The sequence below is a fragment of the Melanotaenia boesemani genome, chromosome 10, assembly GCF_017639745.1.
Source record: "Melanotaenia boesemani isolate fMelBoe1 chromosome 10, fMelBoe1.pri, whole genome shotgun sequence".
In the NCBI taxonomy this organism is placed as follows: domain Eukaryota; kingdom Metazoa; phylum Chordata; class Actinopteri; order Atheriniformes; family Melanotaeniidae; genus Melanotaenia; species Melanotaenia boesemani.
In genome coordinates, this window is record NC_055691.1 from 21,801,842 (window position 1) to 21,827,805 (window position 25,964).

Below are 25,964 nucleotides of genomic sequence, written 5' to 3' on the forward strand. Positions count from 1 at the left end.
GTAATCGTCCGTGAAACAGACATCGGGAAGACTTTGAGTCTGTGTCTGTCTCCCTTTGTCACACAGATACTTTTTCTCACAATGTAAACAAGCCGGAAAGCCAACTACACTGCGAGATGTCACATGTCCTTTCATGTCCTATTGCAACCCTGTGTGCATAGCTAACTTCCTGTCTAGTCAGTGCGACCCTGCCGCAGCTAAGCACCCGTTTCGCTCCGCTGTCTCTGTGTGTTTTCAGCCTACTAATGCAGCGACCGCGAACATGCTTGGGAGAAAGAGGAGACTGGATGTATGGACACATTTCAAGTACAATTCAGTTGAAAGAAAAAGTGAATGTATAATTCTGCGAGATGGAAAGACGTGTGGTGCGAGGATTGCAGGGAAAAACACCACAAATCTGAAGAGGCATATCAAGATTAATCACCCCGATATCAAGGTATGTCTTCAGTTCTAATCATGATATGAAAATAAAGATGGCTTACAGTACACAGTAGGCTACACAACTAACAATTGTTGTGTTTCATTTGCGTTAAAATGCTGTTAATCTTTGAAATGTTTGGACGCTATTAGCTAGCCCATTGATTTGAACGAACAGTCATATAGAGCAGACGTTAGCAGAAAAAAAAAATTAGGCGCTCCAAAAGTACCGCCAATTCAAGTCTCTTTCCACGGAGAAAGACAATGATCATAGATGGACAATTATCTTGAAACCTTTTGCAATCTGAGTTACAACGCATTGGATATATAAATCTGAAGCATGTTAAAAGCAATCTGTATGCAATGTGATTCTGTTGTTTTGAAAAAGAACAAACAGCTAACTGGTAATTTATTTTGTCCAGATCTCATTTGTTTAGTCCAGAGCTCATTTAAGTCATCTAAAGATGTCATGTGTTAAGTCCAGAGCTCATTTAAGTCATCTAAAGATGTCATGTGTTCAGTCCAGAGCTCAGCTCATTTAAGTCAGCTAAAGATGTAATTTGTTCAGTCCAGAGCTCATTTAAGTCATCTAAAGATGTCATGTGTTAAGTCCAGAGCTCATTTAAGTCATCTAAAGATGTCATGTGTTAAGTCCAGAGCTCATTTAAGTCATCTAAAGATGTCATGTGTTCAGTCCAGAGCTCAGCTCATTTAAGTCAGCTAAAGATGTAATTTGTTCAGTCCAGAGCTCATTTAAGTCATCTAAAGATGTCATGTGTTAAGTCCAGAGCTCATTTAAGTCATCTAAAGATGTCATGTGTTCAGTCCAGAGCTCATTTAAGTCATCTAAAGATGTCATGTGTTAAGTCCAGAGCTCATTTAAGTCATCTAAAGATGTCATGTGTTCAGTCCAGAGCTCATTTAAGTCATCTAAAGATGTCATGTGTTAAGTCCAGAGCTCATTTAAGTCATCTAAAGATGTCATGTGTTAAGTCCAGAGCTCATTTAAGTCATCTAAAGATGTCATGTGTTCAGTCCAGAGCTCATTTAAGTCATCTAAAGATGTCATGTGTTAAGTCCAGAGCTCATTTAAGTCATCTAAAGATGTCATGTGTTCAGTCCAGAGCTCAGCTCATTTAAGTCAGCTAAAGATGTAATTTGTTCAGTCCAGAGCTCATTTAAGTCATCTAAAGATGTCATGTGTTAGGTCAAGATCTCATTGGTCTGCATAGGTTTGAGAGAATGTTTCAAGCGCCAGATTTCTGTAAGGTGTTAAAAATAAAATGGTAACCTTTCAGTATATTGGTGTATTTCTTAAACCATCATCAGAGTTGTGTGTGTGGTGGATTGGCAGAGCTTAATCCCCCCCTTCAACCCCAGAGGAAAAAAATGATGACTAAGAATAAAAGACTAAAACTACACTAAGACTAAAACTAGACTAAGACTAGACTAAAATACAAGTGGTTGTTGTTAGACTAAAATAAGACTAAAATGCCAGTACTTTTCGTCAACAAAAACATGACTAAAAAGAATGGTGTATGGCTGACTAAATTTGACAAAAATATTTTTTTTGTTTTTGTGACAAGACTAAGACTAAGACTAAATTAGAAAAGGGCTGACAAAATTAACACTACATCCTACTTTGCACTCTAACCTCTAGCTTCTGTCTCTTTAACTGTATATTAATAAGGAAATGAACACCTGGCTTGATGCTGCTGTGGGTAAACTGTATGTTGGAGATCTGTTCACACTGGGACCCAGCCAACCCACTCAGACCACAGAGTCTGCCGCCACTGGAAACCACCCAGATCATTGCTGGCCAGGGTCCACAACACAGCCATAGTGCTGCACTGCAGGACCCCCACAGCCACCCACACAAGGGCGATCGCAGCAGCAACAAGACTAAGCTGGCATAGCCCCCTTCATGAAGGATCCCCATGAGAAAAAACATTGGAGTTAAAAATAAGACCAAATAATGGAAACGGGTACATATATAAATAAATGAATTTAGAAGAACATTGTACCTTTGTAAAGCAATAATAATGATGATGATAAAGTGATGATTAAGTAAATAAGATATAATAAAATAGAATAAAACTAAATCAAATGAAAGTTTAGCAATAAGCTAAGCTAAAAATGGAGGTCTTGAGCCTCTTTTTAAAAACATTTTTGTTTTGTTTTAGATTGTGAAAATAAAACTTGAGTATCTGCCTTCTTTGGCTACCCAGTTACATTGATTTGAATAGACACTGTACCTACAGCTGACTACAAGAGAACCTTGGTAATGACAGCCACTCGAATGTCTTTATGTCAGCACAAGAGTTATCCATCAGCCTGCAGAGCTGTATAAAAGTGGCTGACATGCCACCTCTGTGTCTGATGGATGGAGCCTATCATTGTACTGCCAACCTCTTTTATCTGCTTCGGCAGACCAATCCCTCTGGATCCACCTATAATCAGTTAGACCTCCTGTGATCCTCAACAAGAGCCCCAAACCCACATCTATTCAAGTGTAATGTCAGATAAGAAATTGTTTGTGCAATTTATAGCCTGCGGATGTGAAGTTCTTTTGAAAAATTACAGGTCTCCAATCAGTTTCAGTATATTTTTTTTTTTTTTTTTTGATAGATAGCTTTATGATTTATTTGATTGCTTATTTAACCTTGATAGCAATAGCACATAAATACTGAGCTTCAAAATGACTAAAAAAAAGACTTGATACTGTTAGTGACTAGTGTGACTAGTATGACATATCATCTTAAGGAGAAGGTGGAAAACTGTGAGCCGTATATGGAATCATGATGCTTTTGTATCTAAACCCTCTTGAGGCGCAATATGACCCCAAAACACTCTTCATACAATATTTACCAGAAAATGGCATTTTGCTGTACACAGTTCAACATCTACAACATTGCATTTACTCACACTCAGGTGCCATCTCCCCTGTTGGGTTTTTGATTACCTTTGCTTGATTTTCCTCTGATTACATCAGGGATCATACATCTAGGAATGTAGAGCAAGCCATGCATCTTCCTGTGGTACTTAATCTGATTTTATCTCTAGCAGGTATTTCCTGTTGGCTGTTTTAATCCTTCAGTAGCCTTCCTTAAGGCATGCCTGGGCATGGTACCTCTGTTTACTTGGTCTTATATTTCTGTCCAAACCAAAATATCATTTTAGGATTTATTTGGTCAGTCAGCTGTAATTTGTATTTAGTGTTCATTTTAGCAAGTTAACCCTGGAAATTAAAATGAGATCAATTCACTTAACATAATTAGCCACTTTATGAGTTTAATGTGATAATATAAAGCTTATTCCTTTTGCCAGTGTTGTTCTCATATTAGATTAGATTAGATTACATATTCTATATTAGATCAGGTTAAATTATGTGATTTTTTATGATCTATATGCATAAATGATGCTCTGCAAGCAAATACTGTTCTTGTGTAGATGGCTTATGGCTTTTTGCAGATGGACTGACCTTCTTAAAAAGACTAAAACTATAACATTTAACCATCATTTGATGCTTTAGATTTCTATTTTTTCAGATTTTTTATCACATGAGAAACTGTTTTGCTTAACAAGCAAGTTGAAAGAAAATGAAAAAGTGGTCTTGTTCTGAGGGTGTCGTGAGACGTCCCGTCGTGTCCCGTGACTTTTTGCTACCAGTCTACCTGTCCAGCCAACATAGAATTTCCTTGTGGTTTGTTCTTTACACTCCATAAGCATCTGCTCTATAATGCTGAATGTGATTTTTTTGTTTGTTTTACTTTGTTTTTTTTTTTTGTTTTTTTTTTCCATTTATTACAAGCTGAATGGGGGGTTGCACAGGTGGGTGTGGTGGTTATCATTACTGTTTCTCAGCAAGAATCTTCCCAGTTGGGGTCTTGGCTGGTGCCTGTTTGTTCAGTTTGCATGTTCTCTCTATATATGCATATATGATTTTTCTGGGTATGCACAGTGACAAAAACTTCCTTGTTGGGTTAAGATTTCTAGGGCACATGTTAAAAAAAACAAAAAACCCACAATCCTCTGCAAGACATGAACACCACTGAAACATGAATGAAATATAAAATTTGTGCAGTGTGCCTTTGTGATCTATCATACAGCTCTGTTTGATCCACAAACACGTTTCTGTTTAGGTCTGAGACCTTTAAATAAGGGGACACATTTATAACATCTGAAAGCAAATTTTTTATGATTTCGAGTCCTATAATCACTTCAGTGGTTGTTTAATGATGGAAGTGCTTTCATCTCTGAACCTCCTCCTGATGATGGAGGCATCGTCATCTCTGAACTTCCTCCTAAGGCTGCAACACTTCACTGATGTGCAGCATTTCTTCTTTTTACATTAAGTTTAATGTCAAACCATTTTTTTTTCTTCGTTTGGACCGTGATAGTATGATGTGATGCTACGATCAAACATCATTTATGTGTGACAGAGAGGTGATTAGCGGCATGCAGCAGTTTTTACTGTTTTTTGTTTGTTTGTTTTTTATTGCCGCTGGTTACGTCCCACAGCTTGTTTACAGGCCGCAGCATTATCAATGGAAGATTGATCATCAAATAAAATAAAAACTTATCCTTCAATCTAAGGTTTAAATATGTCCTGGTGGTCAGATTCGTAGTATAAAATCATTATATGTTTTTCATAATCTATCACACTGACTACAGAATAGTAATGACAGTCCAACTCGAACTCTTTTTTTGTGTCGTTCCTTGTGTGTTTCTGGTTGTTAACTGGGCTAAAGGTGAAAGAATGCTATATATTTATTGTGATTTGTATATTTATTAATGGGAGAAGACAAGGTGGTCCTGGAGCTGCGCTCAATTCCAAGTCAGTTAGGATGTATCAAGGAAAGATGCACAGTAACAGGCATATGCACAGACTCATACGTCTGAATATTTTTGGGCATAGTTTCCCAGTTTTGGTTGTATGCCACATTTCAGTATGAAAGCTGTGCGTACATAAAGCCCCAGGGTGCCTGAATGGACTTGACCAGGGAGGCTGAGGAGTGTCATCCCCCTGTAGTTGGAGCAGACCCTCTGGTCCCCCTCCTTAAATAGCGTGACCACCACTCCAGTCTGCCAGTCTGTCCCCGATTTTCATGCGATGCTGTAAAGGCATGTCAACCAAGACAGCCCCAAAGAAACCAGAGCCTTAAAGAACTCTGGGTGGATTTCGTCCATACCCAGGGCTCTGTCACTGAGGAGTTTTTATACCACCTCAACAACTTCAGCCCCCGAGATGGGAGAGCCCCGAGGTCCCCTGACTCTGCATCCTCATCGGAAGATGTGTCAGTGGAATTGAGGATGTCATCAGAGTATTCCTTCCCTTGACCCACAACGTCCCAAGTCAAGGTCCGCCCCCAACCCCATCACCCAAAATCTTGATGGTGCACTGCTTCTGCCTCCTAAGCTACCAATGGTGGACCAGGATCTCCATAAAACCATCTAGAAGTCATTCTCCATGGTCTTTCCAAACTCAACCCATGCCAGAGTTTTTACCAAAGGCCCGATAGAACTTCCTCTTTAGCTTGATGGCATTCCTTACTACTGGTGTCCACCAACACATTTGAGGATTACGACGGGCACCAATGACTTTACGACCACAGCTCTGGTTGGCTGCCTCAACAATAGAGGCACGGAACACAGCCCACTCAAACTCAAAGTACCTTGCTTCACTCGAGACATGGTTGAAGCTCTGCTGGCAGCGAGAGTTAAGGCTCTCACTGCTGTGGGGTATACCTTGACTTGTTACTTGGTACTTTCACTTATATTTTATTGTAATTTTATTGTAATTTTTGGTTGTCTTATTGTTATTTTATCTGTTTTTATCTGTGAAGTACTTTGGTCAGCAGGTACTATTTGCATTGTGCTATATAAATAAATTTGAATTGAATTGAATTGAATTGAATTGAATTGAATTGAATTGAATTGAAAGGGAAACCTTTAACCAGTGTTCTGTATCATAGAGGTTGCTTAGCCACACATTGTCTGCTACCTCCCCTAGAGACTTGTTTGCCATGGGTGACCCTACCAGGGGCATAAAGCCCCTAACAACATAACTCCTAGGATCTCCGGGATGTGCACACACTTCCACTGCGGAAAGGTGGCGGCTCAGGGGGGCTAATTATTTTTAATTTGAATTATGCTCAGTGGTTAACATTTTTTCTGACCCAACAAACAGACAACATATTTATTACTGTTTTATGTGCACTACAGTGAAGTATTGTCTCATGTAATTATGTCATGTCTTTACTTATCTGGTAGGAGGACGCCTTGACAATTTAAACATCCATCTATGACAGGAAAACCTTTTAAAACAAATAGGAAAATATACACAATATACACACACTCCACATTTATTTCGATCATAATTATAGAATTTCTAATAGCGTAAACATTATTTTTCTAGGTTTGATGAGGTCCAAAATGCACCAAATAAAAAGAATGATGATGCCAATGCTTACACTCAAATCAAAGCATCATGTGTCTGGAGCAGTCTTAGCGCACAACGTGGTTATAGACTCAGCCTTGGTTTGATCAACTCTACACACTACACAAGGACTGACACTAAATACATATAATAAGCTACAATGTACCCACACACATCACTCAGTGAGTTATCTGCAGACTTGTTCCTTCTAGCAAGAATGTCTCACTCCACACATACAGCAGTGCCACTGCCAACTGAAATGTTGAGGGTAAGGTTTGGCATGACAGCAAGTGACAGTTCTGAGGGAATATGACTGGCCTAATTTATCCCCTCGATAGCTCTTGAACTCCTAATGACATTTTCTCAGATCTAGTTCACAACCCTTCGTGGCCGAGCGAGGTTGTGTGTGGCTTTCCGTAGTCAAATAAAACCTTGTGAGCAAAAGCGTCTTTCATAAAATGTGTCGGTTCAACAGCTTTATCATCCTGGCTTTAGCAAATGTCAAACAGGAGAGTTTCATTGGTATTCTACGAAAGTCTGTCATAAAATGGACAATAAAATTTTACATGGTCCATGAAATCATCTATTTGTCGCAAATGTAGTTACACTAGTCAAATGTGTGTTGATTTCTCAAACCCTTTAAAAATTACAAACCAACACAGACTTTGGGGGGACTTATCTAAATGTGAGCGCTCATTTTTGTAATAACATCATTTTTCATTTCATCACTCATGTTATTTAAGATCAGAAACCAAAACAGCATGAAGCTTTCTGAAAACATGAACATCCCTGCAAATGTGAAGTTATGTCAGTGTAAGATTTTTCATGAGAGACTAAAGCCTATTAAAAAGACAAGAAAAACAGTTTTTTCTCCATGTCTTTCCTCCTCCTCTTTTGACCTTTCTAACTCGATGAAAAAGGGCACATTCATTAGCATTGCACGAGTTAAGACAGCTGTTAACCTGGGCAATCTTAGAGAGCAGGCATCATGATGTGAAAAATAAAAAGCCACACCGGTGCTGCCAGGACAATAGATCATAAGAGACATCAATAAATAATTACATTTAAATGTCTCTTAATGAGTGGACTTTGCTGACGGGGCTGATGTTTATGGCCTCTGATGAAACTGCACGCACAATGCATCCATAATACAGAATGTCATAAAAGACTGGCCAGTTAATGGCTCTCAGTGCTCTGACTGCCATGATAACAGCATCCTCAATTACACACCGATGTTGTGCTACAACTTGATATGCAAACACACCAATATTTGCTTCGAAATGTTTGCTGTCTCAGCACTACAGCTTTCTGTTCATTAGTTACTGTCATTATGCAATTTATGGAATCTTTATGAAAAAGGTTGTATAAAATGATTAAAACTATATACAGCTATTTAAAGGGTCAGTTCCCGCAAATATATTTTACTCTTTTCCTTGGTAAAAAGTTTCACTTTAAATTATTAAGATTTTGAGCCATTTATCACAGTATTTGAGAATTATATTTGCTGAATAGAGAAGGAGATTGTGATCCAAACATAAGAAAGTAAGCAGGACAGTGTTTCTGGCAAAGAAATGTTGCATATGTCATTTTATGGTGCAAGAACCACATAAGACAACTTCTGCTTAAAGACCAACCACCTGCATGTGCAAAACTATTGAACCAACTATTTGTCTTGCACCATTTAAAAAAAAAAACTGCTCCATGCATGCTGTTACCCTTGTCAAGTCTTTTAAGTCAGATGGTGTGTGCATGTGATCAGGTAAAAGAAATATGTCTCTCTTCCAGAGCTTCGACTCAAATGACAGACATGAACTCAGACGCACAACTGAGGAAACAAAGAACATTTAATCCAAACGTGTTTCACATGAAGGCTTGAGGTGAGATCTCCTCCAGGTACACTGGCCTCTTATCTACGTGGCACCTCCTTAATTATTCATCAAGGTGCTAATATGTGTGTATATGTGTGTATAAGCGTATGTCTGAGGCACTGAGGCCTGGGAGACTTTGTCAAATGATGCACATGATACAACACATCAAACAGGTGCAGGGGTGGCACTGCACAGCATGTGGCCACACACATTCGCATGCAAACATACATACACACACAAGGGTAATTATATGCACATGTCACTGGTAGCCAGCTGTGCATTATAAAGCACAACGGCATCAGTTTGATGGTGTCATGTAGGAAGCGAGGACAAGAAACTGAGAAGGCAACGGGGAGACGGCTGCTGCCAGAGTGCTGTGACTCATTTTTACGCAGCTATTTTGGTACACACACATACACACTATCCTGTCGGCACAAACACACACTTCTTTCTTCCAACATTTATCATCATAAATAATGAATGTGACGCTGTGGGACTGTGCGGGTACCAGAGTACAAACATGTTGGTGATTAGAGGGAAGTGCAAAGATGTGTTTTGGTGAAGGCTCAGGGAGACAATGTCGAAAACTAAGGAAAAGGAAAAAGGAAATTACTTTTAATGGGTATTGAAGCAATTTATCTGTGTCAGTTTTTAGAAAACACCACCAGGTACAGGCACTTTAACAGGGAATAACAATGGTCTGCTTTAGGGGACTGACCCTGTGTTAATTATTTTCATCATCAAAGGACTAAAAGCTGTGGCAGATAATCTACTAATCAGATAATGGACTTATAATGCTTATTTTTTCACAGCAGGAGATAAATGAGATTTATTAAAGCCACTGTGAAAATGATTGATTTCAGTGCCTCCTAGTGGAAGTGTCTAACATGATACAAAGGCAGGCACCAGAAATGTAGAAAATAAACCATTTGGGTGAGTTAGCAACTTTCTTTGTTTCTCAATATGTTTGCAGATGATAAGCTTCTAGTTCTTCCATGTGACCAACACAGTCATCCTTCATACTGAGTACACATGATGACAGCCTTCTGAGACTTAATGTGCAGAATTTGATGATGCCATCTACATTTTTAGGACATCTGCTAATGACATCATCACACTTTAATGTCAAACAATAAACACAAATCATAAGACAACACTTATTCTGTCATGGCTCATTGGGTGGAGAGATGCACTATAGTTTATCTCTGCTCAGGCAAATTATGTTTAATAGTATTTTTCTAATCTGTTGATAACAGCATTGTTCTTTTGTTTGCAGCAGGCTAACACAGCGCACATGAATTATTACCACACAACAGGAGAAGTGAGTGTGCTTTCCTGTGGGTTGTAGGATTTTTGCAGAGTGACAGAAACATATGTTGGGAAGATAAACTACAAGCTTGTCTGGCGAAAGACTAGAAAAGAGGTGACTTACACTTCACTCACTCTATCCAGAAAAAAAACCTGACTGTATGGAAATGAATGAAAAAAGTCTTGGATTGGCCCTGACAGCAGCCTTACGTCAGCACAATGCCAGAGATAAGGGTGCCACTGTAAATTAGGATGGTCAGATTAGGGTTAAAATTACTCAAAACACTACTGCCTATAGCCATAGTCACATCAATCAATATCCCATCATTACACAGCCCCATACTACATAGTGACAAGCTGAAAGGATATCAAGCAGCCAGCACAGGAGGCCCCGAGGACAGCAGCGCATCCCAGACAAGTACAGACAGAGTAAACAGACTCATAAAATCCCCATAGAAGAGCCAATTATGACCAGAACCTGACATCTCCTTGTCGTAAAAGCTACAGGAGGCTGTAACTATCGGACAGAACATGAAATACAACTAGTCGTTATTGCCACCCATTTGTGGCGATTAAAAGCCACCCTGGAGACCCGCAGTATGGAGGAAGGAGGGCGTTCTGAATGCCTTGCCTCACCGTATGGCACAGCTCCGGCAGTCCTCTGGAGGGAGCTCCCTGTGCCAAACAATCCTCTCTGCAAACACCTGATTTATCACCAGCCGTCTACAGCTAATGTACCAGGCTTTTTGGCTCTCATGGTAGGCCCATATGACAGAAATCCACTTTATTACTATCTGCACTGGCATCGAAGACCAAGCAGCTTGTATTATTCATAAGATCACCCACATTTCCTCATCGAAACATGTGATACATTATGCAGAGTGCAAATGCAAGGCTGATTTATAGCCTTAGGTTGTGTTCAAACATACACACGGATAAGATGGAAAGACCCTTGAAATAATGTACCACCGCTAGAAAGAAAATAGACATACAGGGTGAAACTGAAATAAAAATTCTATGAGCAGCTAAAGTGATGAATCACACTGCTTCTGTTTCACAAGGCTCAGGACGTTCCCTGTCTGACTCAAGACAAAGAGAATACAGAATTAAAAAAAATCAATCAATACCATGCTGAATGAGAGTAAGAAATAAAGTCTCATTATCTCTACTGACATCCGTAGCACTGAAAAACTGTTTCTCCTTTTTTTATTTTTATTTATATATATATATATATATATATATATATATATATATATATATATATATATATATATATATTTGCTTGCATGTATTCACTTAACCCAATTAAACAAACATAAATCAAAAAGGAGTGAATCTGCTGTCGAGAGCAAGAAGACGACTTTGATATCCACAGACTGATAGCTGACATAGATATTAGAAGCTGCGCTGTTCAGAAAACTTTGGACTTTTTTGAGACCAAGATTTTTAAAAGGAATCAAAAGGTTACCTTGGAGTTAATAACCATATGTTATGAAAATCCCACAACTATTAATCTTCTTGATGCTGTTTTGTCTTGCTCTTCTTACACGCAGGCACACCCTCCGTCTGTCTTCATTTCCCTCTTTCACCAACACAGCCAAAACAAACTCGCAGCTAAACACTTCAAATCAGTCTCATCAGTAATCTGTGAGTGTTTGAGGCTCTGATAGTCTAAGACTATTGATTTTACAATGCAGCAGCATTCAGCGAACATTTGCAATGATGAGGGAAGACAATTGCAGCCAAATCATCCCTGGCATTCATTAGGAGGCAAACCGGAGGAAACCAACTACAGTCTATTGAAACTTAATCAACAACTGGTGCAAGCTAATGGGAAGAACCACAGGCAACTGTGTCTTGGCTTCCCCAGTGAGTCGGTGGCCAGTGGAAGTTGTTAATCAATTAAATATCACGACTTCCAAACCACATCTACCTTATATCAATGCTTTTAAGCAGAGTATCTCACAACATTCATTTATGTTGATAAGAAGCATATCGATGGTATACAAAAGGCAATTAAGCACCATAAGATCATGGCTGGCACAAATATGCAGAATGGAGACAGTGGACAGCTAATGAGTCATACTAGGGGAGCAACCAACTCATTTGAGGGTTTGAGCTTCTCTACACTAGTTTCTTGATCTTTTTCCACACAATGGAGACAGTTATTTCAACATTTAAAAGATTATATTTCATAAATATGCAAACACAAAGTATCAAACATCTAACTCGTACATGAATAATCTAAAATCAATTATATGTCTTTTTCAGGATTTGACTGATTTTCCATAATTGTCTTCTCCAGTTAAAACCCCAAAGACATGGTTTATTATAACCTGAGGACCACAGTTAAAGAAATTAAAAACAACACATCGACGCATGCAGCTATTACATGTGCAGCCAAACATGGATAACTACAAATTAATGACATCTGTACAAAGCTGCAAGTAACAGACACAAGGCATACATGTGTCCTTTCTGCCCTCTGCTGGTGAGATTCCACTATTACATCTATCACATGCATTCAGCAGCAGAGCCACAAAAGTTAAGATTTGATTAGTAGAGCGCAGGAGGAAATGTTCACCACAATACTCTTTTTTTTGGTTTTTACTTAATCTGCCAAAATAGTGCTACTTAATGAGAAGCGTACGACGTGCAAAAACAATGTGTTCTCAATGTGGAGAGGCTGCAGTGGAGCCAAATCAAATCTGCTGAACTGAGGTGGAATCAGATATAGTGAGAGATTGGCTTGGTTTTGTGATAGCATAGCCAGATGGAGGTCTGGTACCAACAGCGGTGCTGTGACCTCAGCATGCTGACTCAACACCACCACTTGTTCTGTGGTCCAAAATATCTCGCTCACTTCTGGTGGTAGTTACACATAACCACATGGAGATTGCAATCGGCCTCCTGCTCTACATGGTTGATATCAATTAGCAGGAAATGAGGCAGAGAAACACTGACGTATGTGCAGAGAGAAAACACACACACACGTACACACGTACAAATTTCAACCTGCTACACTCTCATATGCTCCTTTGCTTATGAACAAGTGGGTGAAATCGGCTTCTGAGGACAAACACTGACACAGATGTATCTTAATCAACATAAGCTTTTAATTTGTAGAATAATACAAATATGTTAGTTGATTTTTTCTATTTTGTATTACTTTACTTCATCCATTGGAAGGCATGAGGCAAGATAACAAGACAGCTTCTGATCAGGATACAAACAAAAGAAGAAACAAAGTTCATCTAGCATGTGCAGCAGGGGTCTAAAACTCCAGTCCCTGAGAGCCACTTAGCTGCAGATTCCCTTCTATGACACATTGCTATCGGTTCTACTAATTTCCATTCATTTGAGTCAGGTTTAAGGAAGCAGGGAAGCATCTAAAACCTGCAGGACATTGGCCGGGACAGAGTTTAAGATCCCTGATGTACAACATGAATGAATACAAATTTCTTGAGCTTCCCATTAAACAAGCTTAACAGTGTAGAAAATAGTTATTTGTCCCCTGTTCCCACCCACTGCTGTTTTGTCTTTGCAATAAAACACAAAAACTTCAACTTTCATGTAATGTTCAATCTTGAATTAACAGCAAATATTGCACATTTTAGTGTAAAATATCACTATTGTCAATGACAAAATTATGTTACTTTAATAGATTAATGAGGCCATTAATATTACATATCCCATGTATAAAATAGGTTTATGACACAACAGCATAATGACTATATAATTTCAATTATATGTTACCAAAAGATTATTCTCCTTTCAAGGCTTAAAACAGTTCAGTCTGTAGAACTGCAGGAATCATAATGAATATTTATACTCAATTTCTTTTCCAAGGCCATTTAGCTAATTAAAAACCTTTCTCAGTTCAAGCAACATCAAGAAGGCTATGATTGGAATAGAATTAGTGTTCTGTCTGACTGCCAAAGCAATATATTAAGCCTGTCACTAACTACTGTAGGCCTTAAGAGGTCACGCCACAGCAGGCAAACATCACTTTGTCAATTATTAGGAAGGAAGCTATTCATTCAAAGTGATGACAAAGACTTGAGAAGTATTTCTGGAAGCTTTGGCTAAGGACTTGTGTTTGTAATTTTGGTTGCTTTGGGATCAACCAAAAGCGATGCAAGGATTGAGGTGAATAATTATACCTACAGCTATGGAAGGAAGGGGAGATAATAATAATAATAATAATCACTCTGTGACCACCACCACAACATTTGTACACTGCTGATAATGCAGGCAAGGACACAACAACAGATGACTCGGGGAGTGGGATTTGAACCATCAACCTTCAGCCATTGGACGACCTGCTCTACTACCTGGGCCACAGCTGCCCCAATGCTTGTTTAAGTTAGCAACACCAACACCCCCCCTCCCAAACAAAAATATTTCATTTGTTGAGGTGTGTGCAGATTTAAGTAAAATTATTCTTCCCTTTTCTTTTTTTCTTTCTTTCTTTGAACAATGTCTGGCATAGATTAGTGCTGGCCTTCAAGGTGAAATGAGACACAAAGGGTACGGTAGTTTTGATCCCATGTCTTGGCAAACACACACAGGCTGTACCAGTGTTTGCTAATACCCTGGACGCACCTGGCATATTACACAGGCTTATACCCTGCTCCTCAACGCCTCCCTAATGTGCTGCTTCAGTTGTTTCTCTGAATGTATGGCAGCCTCAGCTCAGATGTAATTAAGCTGTAATCCTCCTGTTGACAAAAGTGGACGAAGCCTTAATTTACTCTGCAGATGAACTTGTAGATGATGATATGCTGCCACTGAAAGGTCAGCAATAACACTGTGCTCTTGTAGACAAAAAAAAATTAAAAAGTAATGCAACTGTAAAGTCCAGCACAATCCCCAAAGGCATTCTAAAATCCTTTGTGCTGGTCAAGTCCACAGTTTTGTGTCCAGAGGTTAGCATAACAGTTTGACAAATGACATTATTTCACATGTATAAATCTATCATTTAAGCAAAAGTTTGCCTTAACAGTGGATTGTTTTACATGCTCTGTGTAATAAAAAGATGGTGGTTTTGTATGAAAAAAACAGTAGCTAGTGATCAGTCATTTACTCTGGTTCTTTAACCCTTTACTTGGCAAAGAACCATAGTTGGTCACTTCATTGGACATAGAAAATGCTTCCGCAAGCTACTCTACAAAATCATAGACCCACATATGTAATTATCTCCATCAATCATAAAACGATCAGGCTACGTCCCAGAACTCAGATTCACTTTCAATAAAATAATGAGAGGAAACTGTTAGTATTGACCACTTACCACTTAAAAACGTTTATTTAAAAAAAAAACAGTAACCAAGTTTTAACTTTGTACAATATCCTCCAATATTACAATAACACTCTTCTCTATGGCTGAAATTTGTATTTCAATGCATGCCCAACAAAATCTTAAAAACTATCTAATTTTACTGAATTAAACACCAACATTTCGTTCTTGGTTCTCACCATGGAAGAAGTAACCACAACTTTACTTCATTACACACTCCTACAAGCTGACAAGAGCTACGATGACAAAGTGGCCACCGCTGTGTTTGTGTGCACCTATGTACACACATGCAGCTGGCTGTGTGCTCCTGCAAAAATGCTGACTCAAGCCTTTCTCTGTAACAGCTGCAAAGTTAAGCCACATGTTTATCAAGTCTAGAGAGATCAGTGGGTCTTTGTGAGTTCAAAATGGCATCAGGTCAGTGACTAACCAAACCCCCGCTGGTGGTAAAGATGGGAACAGAGGGGGTGACTGAATTTGTATTTGACCACAAACAACAAGCCATTTTCTGAAGTGCTTGGTTGCACGAGACATTTTTGCTACAGGAGAACTTTGCATGAGATCCGTTAAATGTTGAGTAGGAGGTATAGGTTTTCATCTCTGCTGGCTATACACAAGTGTGTGAGAACATGGATGTGTATACAGTGTGCACCGCAGACCTATCTGTGTATGTGCCTGACCACAAGTAAGTGTCAGTGCAAAGAACCTTAAAACATCACAGTGGGAAGTGACCTGGAAATTTCATCCGTTTCTTTTCAGCCTCCTAGTTTATAGCCTCTTTGACACAACACCCTTTTCCAGATGTTGGTTGGTAAATCCTAAACTTGAGACTCTCACTGAGAAGAAAGAGAGGACATCGATTTACAGTCATTTAGGTATCAAAGTATCCATAAGAACCAATTAAATGATGAAGTCACCAAATGTTTCCAGTGAGACAGCTGACAAATGAGCTACTGAATAGTGGTACAACTATATTCTATTCAATGTTCAATATGAACAGATTCAAATCTCTTTCAAAGAAAAACTAATGCAAGCAAACAAATGTGCAGGTGAAGCAAAAGATATTAAACCAAACAAAACACACACACACAATTTAAGTCAACCTGCTATATTATATTCATAAAAGTGTAACATTTACACTACATTAGGGTTGCAGGGAGCACGTTAATACCAAAACCGACTGCTATCTTTGGCTCAGATAACCAATTAATTAACTAATTTTGTCAACCTTCTCACACTTCAAGTTGATTTGAAAAGACAAGAACAAAAAGTCTTGGAGATGTGTCCATATGACCGGTCAACAAGCTAAAACCTAAAGATGATTCTTGTTGTTGTTATTCTTGTTTGTTTGTTTGTTTTCTGGGGAAAATTACAAATTGAATGATTTACTGATACAGCTATCATGTTTCATATTATACTACAAGAAATCAAAATCTGAGTTAATGGTAGCAAATTATCAAAATGATATAACACATTACTGTTAATGTACATTGTTTCTAAGGCTAGCTTATATTAAGTTCTCCAGGTTATGTCGGGTTAGGTCAGTGGTACCCAAACTGGGGGGGATGGGCCCCCCAGGTAGGACCCAGAGTTACAGTTTTTTGTTCAGCTTGCATAACATGGACAAATTTGTGAAAGCACCAATAGGCAAACGGTGAATTAACAACTGGAATTTCAGGTTCGTCAGACTGTCGTTATGTTGCCATCCTGTTCCAGTGGATCTTTGTTACAAGCTCCTTGTTCTGTGTTACAATTTGGTTTCAGGTTTTTTTTGCCTTTTGGATTCATTTTACTCTTGTCATGCGAGTTTCATTAGGACAATTTTCTTTATCTGCCTACTCTTTGTGAGGTTGCATTTGGGTCCTTTACTACACACAACACTAACAATCCAAAAATCTGTTATTACAGACAAATTTGCTGAAGAGTGTATGGGGCACAGGTCCTAGAAGAGTCTCCCCTTCCCAAATAAGTTTCTTAGCTTTAGGGATCATTTGTGTGTTTAATTTAAAACATTAAATTCTCATATATTGAGTATACTCTTTTGTAGTATTTCTTTTATAACAATGCATTTATGCAGCTAATGCAAACACTCTATTCTAACTTTCATCAGCGTTAGTCTGGAAGATCTGCACCACAGCTTACCCCAACCAGGAGACCTGGTGTTTGTGTATTCAAAATCCACTGCATCCCAGTCATCTTCCAACATCCCACATATGAAGTTAAACAGCATTTTAAAAGGAGCTTTTCAAAAGGCAAGGCCAATTTCTCCTTTTTACGAGCCCGGTGGTCTCTAACAGAACAGTTTTCTTCTTCACACCTCCTGCTTAAAACAACAGATCTGAACAGCTAAAATAAACACAAGCATAAATGCAAAAGCACACTCACAACTACAAAAAATAAAAAGAAATATTCACTACCCACCCACCACTTAGTTTGGTGCAAATCCACAACCCGACTGGGGAATGTCTAAATCTTAATATCTGCCTTACAGCTTTCGTAAAACATCTAGTTTGCCAAAGCAACACCTGTGAAAACATTAAAAATTCCTTTGACTAATGAAAATTCCACAAATAGCAGGGAAATAAGACTAACCTATTAAACAAGTTGTTAAAGGGGTACTGAATAATTAGTGGTCATGTATTTCATATTTATTCCAACTGATAAATCTGATTTAATGAAAGCTGATGTTTGTTTTAGCATCTCAGTGTGTTTGGGAATTGGAGAGGAAATAGGAAATGGTGAGCAGGGCGGTCCCTCTCTAACAGGAGCAGGACAAACAGTTTACATGGTGTAAATTCTGGGTAAATGGCATCCCAAACAGTGCAGAAAAGGTACAGAAAACAACTCCAGGGGGCCAAAGCACACAGAAAATAACAACCTCATATTTCTACCTTGGGACTGTGTTTGACTCAGTTTCCATCTCAGCAAAGTTTTTTTTTTCCTAACTCAGCCTGCTGTGAGGGAAGCAGACAGCAAGCTGTAAACCAATGTCTTTATGCTGACTTCTGAATGCAGGCATTCTCTTCCATTTTCGACAACATGCTCAGGGGAACTGGAGCAAAAAGCGCCTATAAAGCTGTCTAGACAGGTAGTAAAAAGATGCATACGACTGTGGCCCCAAGTGATATCACCAGTAGACATCTGTCTTTGTTTGAAGCAAAATACAATTATTTTCTTTTTTGTATTCGTCTAGTGAGTTGTTTTCTTCTTCCAAGAGGTTAATGCTCATGTTTTATTGAGTTTCTTGTATGTATTTTATCTTAAAAAAAAAAAAGAAAAAGAAATCAACTGGCATCGAAGCAGCGGTTCTTTTGACTCAGTCCTTTCTTGTCAGCTTTTGTTATGGAAGCAAACAAACTGGGCTGCTTTCGTTTCCGTCTGTCATGCAAGATTGGATTTTGATGACACTGATAGTTGTGTACTCTCCACTCTGTCCTTTCTGCTGCTTCTTTCCCTCTCCTCATGATCTAGTAAAAAATAATAATATTGACTGAATGTATTGGAACTACTGCACCACAGCGCACCCCAACCATGAGACAAAGACCTGGTGTTTCTGCCAGTAACCTTACATGGAAATAGGTACATTACTGGGTCAAGTAAATAGATTTCCACTCACTTTCTGCTGCTTTGTTACAGGATAATAAAAAGTGCTATTTGATATGCATTAGGCTAAAATGTTCCCTCAGTATTCATCCATTTTTCTAGCAGAAAAAAAAAAAAGTTTGGATTTGGAGGATCTTGACTGTTTTACTTCAGCTGTGGTTTCATTTGTGTTTTCATTTGGTTTTACACAAACATAAGAGCAAATTTAAACGGACAACGAAGGATGGCATGTTTTTACAAAGCTGACTAACCCTGTTGCCGTTACAGTGCTGTGCCTTACTTCTATTATCCCTTTTCAACATAGCAGAACACATAGACTGACTCACAGCCACCGACTACATTCCCTGTCAGGCCACTGAATACACAATCAGCAGGATCTAGATCAGTACATCTCTGAGGTGCATGGAAAAGTACAGTGATTCACACAAAGTCAGTCTCAACGGCAACCCACTGACATCTCCCAACACATCAATCTCTTCTCTTTCTTTTAGTTTCAGCATAAAAATTATAAAACAAGCAGTGTTAACAATTATGAAAATGTCCAAAAAGGAAGGAATTTTGATTAAAGAAAGCCTAACCTAACCCCTAACCCTCCTCGCCCACCACCACACACTCCTTAGCAACTGTAAAAAGGTACGTCAGGTTGTCACATGTCAAATAGTATGGAGCTGCAGTTGGATAAGTATTTGATTTTTTTTTTTAGTTCAGCCTTGTTTTAATACTTACTTTTGTTGGGTTTTAAATAGGGATTTTGCAATTCTATATTTCATTGTCAAAGAAATATTCACAATATCATAATTATCAGGATTATGATACATTTATTCATTTCACATTATAAATGTGTAAGATCACATACACACACCAGCAACTGGATATCAACACACTGGCCATTTCGAACATGAACTGAATTCATCAAAGAAACACAAGAGGACATTATTGTTAGAGGCCTTTTCTTAAGAGAATGTCACTTATCCATCACTTTGCACTGAAAGTCCAACATGTGTCATACAGAAAAGTGCAAAGGATAACATCTAATTTCATTGTTAGATAAAAAAAAAATAACATAATTTTAGTTACTGAGAATTTACCTTTACTTTAGCAAACAGGGGTGATGGTTATACTGCAAGTGGTGAAACATACTTAACAAATTTCCTTCATTGACTGCAACTTTTCCATGGCATGCTTTACCTATCTATCTATCTATCTATCTATCTATCTATCTATCTATCTATCTATCTATCTATCTATCTATCTATCTATCTATCTATCTATCTTTTTACCTGAAGGATATAACTCTTCCTCCCTCCAGCTTCCCACTTCTGCAACCTGCATGGAACAAAAACAACGCAACACAAGTGGTAATGCAAAGTTGTGTAACTCTGTTTTTGTTCTTTACACGAGTTGCACTTATCTGCCAACATAGTTTGGACGTATGGAAAGTGATGATATTGAGGGATCCTGATAATTAATTAATTGCAATTAAATGTGAAATCAAGTAATCGTGACATACTTAGTTATATGTCAGCCCTGTCAGCTGATGAATTCTATATACATTGAAAGCATATGTGACCCTCTGTGGTTTCAAAAGCAACTACATACAAAGGGTTAAAAAAAAAAGCATCAATAATAGTGGAATGTGCATTGTTAAAAAAAAATAAAATAAAAAAAAAGCATTTTATCCCTAACCATCATTTTTGATCTTGACCATACAGTTTTTGTTTTGTTCCAGCCTAAAGCCAACCAGGAAATGAAAAAGATCCATTGTATTAATTTGTGTTTACACATAAATGTGTGCCCAAATGTCAATGGTTTGGATACACTTATCCAGTAGATTTAATGGGAAAGTGTGTCCAAACTTTTGACTGGTTTTAGTCAAAATCCAACCAGGAAGTAAGAACAGCTTTTTAGTATAATGTTGTCATATTACTGATGTACTAGTCTTGATCTCTTGGCACACAAAGACCCATCCAACTGAAACTACACCATCCAATAATCTGTCCGTCCTCTTTTTTTAAATGTAGTGATTTATTAACCAACAGACTTGACAATAGAATCTGTTGCATGTTAAAATGCTTGTGTGAGGTTTATTTTTTTCATGTTATTAATGGAAGCAATACTTTAAGGTATGAAAATATAATGTATGATCATTTTATTTAGGGGACTTGTTGGATTCTTATTCATTTATATATTCTTAACTAAGAACTAAATAGCAAATGGTCTGTACTTATATAGCGCTTTTATCCACAGCGCTTTACATATACGTCACATCACCCATTCACACACTGATGGCGGAAGCTGCCATGCATCCATCAGGAGCAATTAGGGTTCGGTGTCTTGCTCAGGGACACCTCAACATTAGCTCTCCAGGCTAGAATCGGACCACTCTACCCACTGAGCCATGCCGCCTCTCTACTACAGCAGCACAATATATTAAAAAAATGTATTAACACAATAACAACACGCCCGATATCAAGATCATAAAACAATCACATAGCAAAGAAATTTAGACAAGAAATAGGCAAGCTCAGGTGTATGAATGAGGTCTTGATCACATTTAGAGGAGGTTCTGCAACTGGTGAGCATGCATAGGTGCAGAGGTGGAATGAAGTCTTTGTTCATACACCTGAGTTACTGCCATATTATTAAGGCCATGCCCACACAGAGACGAATTTAGCTTAATTTTTAATTCAATTTAATTTTTTTCTTTTTTACTTTTGAATGTTTCTTCCATGTGGGAGCTCCAAAATGCGCATTCTTAAAATTGTGTCCCAAAGTGAATGAATCTGAAAATGTCATTTCGTTTCCATGTTTACAATCCATAAACATCTTTCCTGAACCAATGACACTTTACCCCTCACCTCTGCCTCAACTCACATGCACAAACCCCACCAAGAGCCACAACAATGGCGGCTTACGGTGTGGCGTCTGTGATGCTGGACCAACTGAGCGTGATAGGATTTTTAACAGCACCCACATAAATGTCTCCTTTTCTAGCTTGATTCTCGGCAAACTTCTTCTTCATTTGTTTGTTTACATCTCACACATGTATGTGCATGCTCCATGTCTCATTCTCTGCACCACTCAAGCGCCGGGCAAATATACTACAGGGTTTTCAGTGGTTTTGTGTGGACACACACATTTCTTGAAATAATTCTGTCCTGATGGAAATTTTTTTTAAAACAAAATCCTCCTTCTAGCTGTAACCTTGGTATTTGTTTATATACTGCAGGTATTGTAATGAGATTGCACTTTTGTTTTTTTTTCCCTGAGTTTTGTATCTGATTTTAATTGACTAAATTGACAGGAAACAGTTTTCATTAATTGACTTAAGTTAACTAACTTAAAACATCTGTTGCAAATTATTTATTTACAACACAAGTGATATAAAAATGTTTGTTTTCAACCACTTTATAGAAAGTCTAGTAAAGCCAGCATGACAATCACCCCTGACTTTCTAATAAATCTTTTGTCTGAAATCAGGAAACAGTTGTTTTAAAACTAACAATATAATTTCCATTTTTGCACTTCGTGTGTCACATACAAGAAGAGAAAAGCTAACAGGCACAATTAAGTGAGATAAAAATGGGTCAGTCAGGCTTGTTTAGCAACCACACTGCAAACAGGGATGTTAAAAAGTCTTCAAGCTCTATTGTCTTAGCAGACAGAATACTATAACTTTTCCAGTAAAATCTAAAACTTTCTGTGATGAAGTACAAATCCAGCTTTCTAAAGTTTTGGAAAACCCATTTGGAAAGCAGCATGCAGTGACAAAACTATTAAAGAAGCATTAGAGAGGAGCTATAAGGCTAAAATAAGTGATCTGAAAATAGATGCCGTGTGGTGCTGCCCAGCTTTGGCAGGAGAGTCAACAGTTTTCCACATTAATCAAAAATGAGCCTGCTGCACTCCCAGCCTGCTGTAGGTAATTAGCAGAATACTTTAAGTGACCATTACCACCATTAAACCCATCCACCCTTCAACGGCAGCCCAAACACAACAAAGGTCTGAGCCAGGGGGATAATAACACAAACTTTTAGGCTACCTCATGAGCTTACTAAAACAAGAGCTATTATTAGATTTGGCAGCCACAATGAGGAGGTTAAATAAATCCCTGCAAGAACCAAGACCCAGAGCAGTTAGTACAGTTTGTCCTATCAAGTACATATTGATATTGATAGTGAGATTGATAAAAAAAATTGGTACAAACTGTGAGAAATTATATTTAAAAAGTCAATCCAGTGTTGAGAAAACATGTTGTACAATCATATAAGGAAACAGATGGTCATTAACATTTAATCCAAGCTGTCAACAGCTGACTTTTTTTTTCCTTTCAGCAGAGCTGCAACTATTAACCTTTTAATAGTTCCCCAGAATATTCATCAAAGTGTCACTTTGGATTTTAGAGAATTGTAATCTTACATTATTTTTATACTGTCCCTATAAATAAATGTTTTCTATGTTGTATTTAAATACATATCAGTCCATCAAATATTGGCACTGAAATAAGTTTTAAATTTCTCTCTCATGCATTGGTGGAAAAAGTTAGTTTACAATGATTAGAAAATTAATCTGGTGAAAATAACCTGACAGACTCATCTACAAAAGTTAGAAGTTGGGATCATGCTCCCATTATTGGCAAACAAGTTTTATCGAGATCATATATTACAGAAAAATACTGCAGACCAGCCAGTATAATTACACTACACAGCCTGGTATTTATAAAACAAATCTCCTTCTCAATAAACACAGTCTTGCTGCAAGAGATAAAAGACCACACCACAGCAAATGATAAACAGAAGGGTGTGAGAGGAGATTACCTACTATAAGCATTCGTCAGTCAGACTGTGATCCCAAAGTCAACATTGGCAAGAGGAAATGCATGGCTCACAGTGAGCAGAGCCAGCAGGTGAAACAGAGGAAGAAGTGAAAATCCCACAGCATAACAGGCGGCAAAGCTTTTAAAAATCCTGTATCAACAACACCGGCGGTGTCTCGGGGGACACTAACGGCCAGAAAACACGAGATATTGCTGCCTTGGGATATTCTAGATAAACACATTAAAACTTACTTTATGTTCTTTAGCTTGTATGAATGTGGCACAGTGATAACAGCAGCAGGGATTCAAGTGTGAAAGGACAGTGATAGAAAAGCTAGATATCAGAATTAGAGTTCTTCTCTTACCTGAGGGGCTTTAATATTTCCCAACAGCTCTCTGTCTGCTTTATCTGCTATCTGGCTTTCCATGTCAGCGGCTGTGCTGAAGTCACTCTAATTCAGGCAACAAACAGAAACATCTAGTCAACTTTTTTTACTCAAAGTGAAATGACTGCACTTCCAATCAAGACATGAAATAAATCCCTCTCACCTTGCAATATCCAACGATCTGTTCTGCGATACTGTTGATGTGCAGCAAGTATCGATGCAGTCTCTGTTGGTACCTGAGAGCAGCGAGCTGAGCCTCGTTCTGTACTGTTCTCACCTGAGCCAACAGGGTCTGCTCCCTCCTGTTCCACCTGAGCCTCGCCACCCGGGCTTCATGCTCTAAAGTTGCGCTTCTTTCCTCCAGCGCGTCGGTAACCGCGCGGAGCGCCGCCACACAACAGTGCTCCTCTGTGTTGATGTTGAGCCTGCTCAGCAGAAGACCACATCCCTTCTGACAAACAGTTTGACCACGGTGACCCGAGCGCAGCTTTCTCTGCGACTCCATCTCGCCGCGGTTTGAAGTTTGGCCGACAGGGTCCAGTTTCACTGAGGGAGTTGGGCAGTCAGCGCACATAGTTTGCGCAGGCAACTTTCCTGCGCAGGAACGAGAAAGGACGGACTTATTTTACTAGTCTGAACACATGAGAGTTTGAGTGCGCTGAAAAGTTTGAGGACTGCACAGCTCGCTCCGAATCGGTGGGGCAGCGCCACGAAATGCACCACATGACCTGTGGTGATGCGCTGCACGAGGGCTGAAAACTGTCTGAATATGAAAATGCCACCACCCTTACTCTTTTCTGATCTTTCAGGTCGGAGTGGCCACCTTAGTAGCTATCTAGCACAGTGCATTTAGGGGATAGTTGTGTTTAGGATCAGGTAAAATTTAATTTAGTGCGGTTTGGTCCAAGTATGTACAACCCAGGTGGTGTGAACTTGATGTGTGTTATAAATCCTTTCCAGCAGAGGTCGCTCATTCTCACATGAGCCAAATAATTTAGGACGTCTCGGGCCGAGTAACAGCTTACATGGTGATTTCCTGAAATACTTCAGTTCAGATTCTGCTCTGGTGAGACGTGTCTCAATGGGAGGGTGCTGCTCCAATAACTGAATCCCAGCTGTAATACAATAATTGCATTGCAAACCTTTAATTATAAAGCCTGAGTATGGGCCAGACTCTCTGGCTGATACACCCTGACATACTTCAGAAACAGCCACATTTCATGTCTCCTTGCGAAGCAGTCTGGTTCTGGTCTGCTGGCTGCACTAATTTGAAGTATGTTTTGTGTAGTCTGAGCTTTTTTTAGGTGTAGGTGTAGATTTACAAAGACAATAGTGCAATCTGTATCAAGACTGCACACCTGTCTGCTAAAATACATGCACAAGGAGGTTGGAGGATTGTGGTTATTTTCTCCCCATCAGTCAATGAGCTAGATTTAAATGAGCTAGAAGCTGTTGTATTTTATGTGAAATAGTTTAGAGTTAAAATGGTATATTTGAGAGCAGGTGAGGTGATGATGTGGAGCAGTCAGACTGAAGCAAGCAGCAGCCTTGTGAGTGTTAGGGGGATTTGGAAAAAGTGCTACAGCCACCTGGGATCAAACTTATCACACCGGCCATATGCTTGGAATGATAAGCTACTAAATCATGGCAAAAAGAGAATATCTCTGTCTTTTGTTCTCTCTGTGAGCTGATTTTACTGAATGGCTGTTTTGACCCACCTGAAACTGAGAACCTATATCTGATTGATTTGTTCTGACCTAATCCAAGAAGAGAGTGTTATCAATTTACCTTGCATCTGTTTGATACATGATAGGAGACAAAATTTTAA

At 38.7% G+C, this 25,964-nt stretch overlaps 1 protein-coding gene across 1 annotated transcript in view; it reads right to left on the reverse strand.

Annotated features, from left to right (window-relative positions):
- Positions 1 to 25,020, reverse strand: part of LOC121647217 (PDZ domain-containing RING finger protein 4-like) — a 131,260-nt gene extending 106,240 nt beyond the window's left edge. The window contains exons 1-2 of the mRNA XM_041996435.1: positions 24,300 to 25,020; positions 24,116 to 24,202 (exon numbers count right to left, since the gene is read on the reverse strand). Of these exons, the coding sequence (XP_041852369.1) occupies positions 24,116 to 24,202; positions 24,300 to 24,710 (498 nt within the window). The 5' untranslated portion in view covers positions 24,711 to 25,020. The remainder of the gene's footprint in view (positions 1 to 24,115; positions 24,203 to 24,299) is intronic.
- Positions 25,021 to 25,964: the final 944 nt, after the last annotated feature.